The 3,558-nt window shown below is 60.5% G+C and overlaps 1 protein-coding gene across 1 annotated transcript in view; it reads right to left on the bottom strand.

Annotated features, from left to right (window-relative positions):
• Nucleotides 1–1,656: 1,656 nt before the first annotated feature.
• The window catches only part of DENND1A (DENN/MADD domain containing 1A), a 455,803-nt gene continuing 453,901 nt past the window's right edge, over nucleotides 1,657–3,558 (bottom strand). Inside the window, 1 exon segment of the mRNA XM_014528906.1 lies at nucleotides 1,657–3,558. This exon segment is cut by the window's right edge and continues 7 nt beyond it. Coding sequence (XP_014384392.1) covers nucleotides 2,779–3,558 — 780 coding nt within the window. The 3' untranslated portion in view covers nucleotides 1,657–2,778.

Below are 3,558 nucleotides of genomic sequence, written 5' to 3'. Positions count from 1 at the left end.
CTGGGGGTGATGAGGATGGGAGAGGGGAGAGCAGCCCGCCCCCTCCCAGGCAGGGCTGTGAGGATCAGTGGGGATGACAGTGGGAAAGAACTTGAAGTCACTAAACTCGGGTCTGCTGTGAAGGCTGGCTGGGTGTCCTTTTAGGTGTCAGGAGTTGAGGGAAAGATGGGGGGGAAAGGGCTTCCCTGGGGGTGATGAGGATGAAGGAGCAGCCCCCCCCCCCAGCTCTGGGTTCTCCAGCTCTTCTGCGGGGACCACTCCTTCACCTGCAGCCCAATCGCTAAAGGCTTCTGGGAGGGCCCAGGGGAGGACTCGAGGGAGGCCCTCGGGTGTGCTGGCGCCGCCTGTGTCGGCTGCTCTTGCAGTCACACATGCAGGAACTTTGCTTCCCCTCTTCTCGGTGGTGCCCTCACACTGGGGTCTCTGATCCCCGGGGGATACCTACCTGCCTGAGTGCCTGGCCTCCGCAGGGCTTCACAGCCCTTTCGTCCTGCCTGTGTGCCAGGCCAGTGCCTCCTGTGCCAGTGTGCCAAGGCCACTTCTGGTACCAACCACTGAGCCACAGCACTGCTGTGGTTAGGATTTGGCCAACCTTTGTTCCTAAGATATTTTATGTGGAACCCCAACATATAAAATCTGGGCCACTCTTTTTTGCGGGGAGCCCCATGGTTTCCTTTTGCTCCTAAGGCACCGTCATTCTCCAGGCAGCCTGGGGCGGGGGAGGGGACAGATAATGGGTGTGCTTCTCGCCCACTCGGTGCATCTCCCTTTCCAACACCAACGAGACACCGGCAGAGCTGCAGGTGCCAAGGTTCCCTCGCTAGTGAGATCTGTGGGGGCGACCTCCAGATATCCCCTGAACGTGTTCCTTCCTGGGCACCCTCTGCACAGGTGACCCGCAGCCCTACTCCGGGACCCAGCAGGCCTGGGACCAGCACACCCGATGCCCTGCTTGGGAGGGGAGAGGCCTCAGAGGCCCGAATGAGAACAAGCTTGGGCGTGGGCCAGGGGTCAGATGCTTCCCTGGCTGCCGCGGTGGCCACCGCCGCCACAGGAGGGGTCCTGAAGACGGCTGAGGCCTCCCTCCCTCCCTTCCTCAAGGACACAGGGTACCAGCCTTTTCCCCAAGGAGCTTGAACGCTCACACGAGCTTCCTCCTTTGGTTTGCTCATGGGAACAAGGAGCAGCCATCAGCCCCAGCGCAGCCAGAGATCACGGGGTGGGCTCCGCTCCTGGGGCCACCAGTACGGCTTGACTCATTCGCCCACCAGGTGGGCTTCCCTGTCCCCAACGGGGTTCAGAACTGGAATCTACAGAAACACCTGAGTGTCCTGGAGGTACCCACAGCCCCACCTGACACACCTGTCCCACCCCTCTCCCAAGCAGCTGGGAGATTCACAGAAGACTTGCCTGAGGGGCCATGGCTGACTCCAGAAGGAGCTGTGTGCGGGGACCAGCAGCTCTTCACACCCCTCATCAGAGCGAACCTCAGGGCAGGCCTCACCCACCCAGGGGTGGCCTCCCAGCCCCTCAGTCACCAACAAGGCTCCCTGGGGTTCTGGGGGCCTCCAGAGACCTCCTTGCCCCATCAGATACCTCTGAGACGGTCTGGCCAACACAAATAGGAAATGAGAAATCAGGTCAAAATGCTCACAATTTCCTGCATGTCTCAGATGGTTGTTTTCTTAAATGTTTGGGTCACATTTCAACTTGGTTTATTGAAACTAGTCAATTTCCGGATTCATTAAATCAATAAAGTAAAAAGGAAAAGAAAGAGAAACAATAACAAAACATTTCAATTTAGCTTTGGTGACATTGGCCTCAGGAATTTCTTTGCTGGCGAGATTGCGATTGCGAGGGGGCAGGGCGGGTGCTCCAGCCCTCCCTCCAGGCTGCTAGTCCCTCCCCGGGGCCTGGAGGAGGGCGCAGGGCCCGCTCCTTCCTGACCCCGGGCAGTTGGACTCCTGGGTCAAGCTTGGCCTTCCAGCTGGAACAGTGCCTGCTGCTCAGTTCTGCCCCAACAGCCCCCAAGACAAGAGGCTGAGCCCCATTAGATAGAAACACAAGACCAGGAGAACCCACAGGATCAAGGGAGAGCGCCGGCAATGGCCGACTCCAGCTTCAGATGCATTCAGATTAACCTGTCGCTATTTTTCCGCCTACCAATCAGAGCTGCCAGCCCACACAGGGCTGGCTGGGGCTGGGGTTGGCTATCACTAGGGATCTCAAGGATCCCTCACCCCCAACTCTCAACCAAGCCAGAAACAGCTGAAGTTTGGGGTGAAGACTCACAAAGAACCAGTGTGTGTATTGCTAGAGGGTTGGAAATGCCCCGCCAGTCGCTCCTACTTCAAACTCCAAACCGTGCAGACACACTCAGGCTGCAGGTACACTGACACCTGTGCCTGTGGTGGTGGGGTGTCCAGGGCCGGGCCAGGCAGGACAGAACAGAGTTCGGGAGGAGAGGCCTGGAGGTTTCCAGAGGGAAGGTGGGTAGGACTGGTCTGGGGCAATCACTGGCCCAGCTGACCTTTTTAGTGCAAAACCCAACAGGTGCTGGGGAGAGGTGGTGGCAGGCGGGCCAGAACTGGTGCCTTTCTCCAAAGGCCAGACCTCAGAGATGGGCATGTGGAGGGGAGGTGGGGAGGCAGAGAGGGTCCCATCCCTCCTCACCAGCAGAGCCTGGGCAGAATGGAGCGGCAGGAGCAGGGCCTCTGGCCTAGGAGCTGGGGTGGCGACAACCCTGCTGGGCTCGGCCGCCCAGCCTCAGTGCCTGGCTCACTCGAAGGTCTCCCACTGCTTCCTAAGCTGTTCCACCGAGCCTGGGGTAGGGGCCGGGGCCGGGCTCACGTCTTGCTTGGTTTTCCACAGCAAATCCTCAAAGGGGTCTCTGGCCTCTTGAGTAGCAGAGGGCTGCAGTGCTGGCTCCAGGCCCTGGGCGGGTCTTGGAGGAATGAGTGGGGGGTCTCCAGACCTAAGGGCCAGCCCCTGCTTGGCCTCAGCAGCCCTGGCACTTGAACGGACCAAGGGCAACGTTCGGATCCTTGAAGGGGCAACTGTTGGGGGGCCCAGTGGTTGTAAGGGGCTGGTGTGGGCACCCATGGGCATCTGGCCAAAGAGATTGGGCATAGAGAGGGCAGACAGGTTGGGCTGAGATCTATGTGGGGGGCAGAAGCCAGAGCTGGACAGTAGGAGGCTGGGGGCAAAAGCTGGCCCCAGGGAAGCAGGAGGGGCCCCGAAAGGCCTGGCCGGCGTGGAGACCAGGGACATGGCGGGCAGTGCCGCTGGCACAGATTGGACAAACGGGTTGAGCGATGGTTGTGGAAATGCGGTGGGGGTCCCCGCGGGGGGGAAGCTGAACTGGGGGGTGAATGGGGTAGCTACATTTGGGGCTGTAGGGCCTGGTGGAAGGGTACTGTCCGACCAGGATGTGCTAAGGGGGTCCAGGAGGGCCAGCAAGGCATCACTGCCAGTGGCCGCAGACCCTGGGGCCAGGCTGAGCGGCTGGAGCGGTTTGGTGGGGCCTTGGGGGGCAGCACTGGGGAGCGGGGCTGTGCG

Source organism: Myotis brandtii, unplaced genomic scaffold (assembly GCF_000412655.1).
Source record: "Myotis brandtii unplaced genomic scaffold, ASM41265v1 scaffold658, whole genome shotgun sequence".
NCBI classification, from domain to species: Eukaryota; Metazoa; Chordata; class Mammalia; order Chiroptera; family Vespertilionidae; genus Myotis; species Myotis brandtii.
This window is presented reverse-complemented; position numbering and strand designations above follow the sequence as displayed.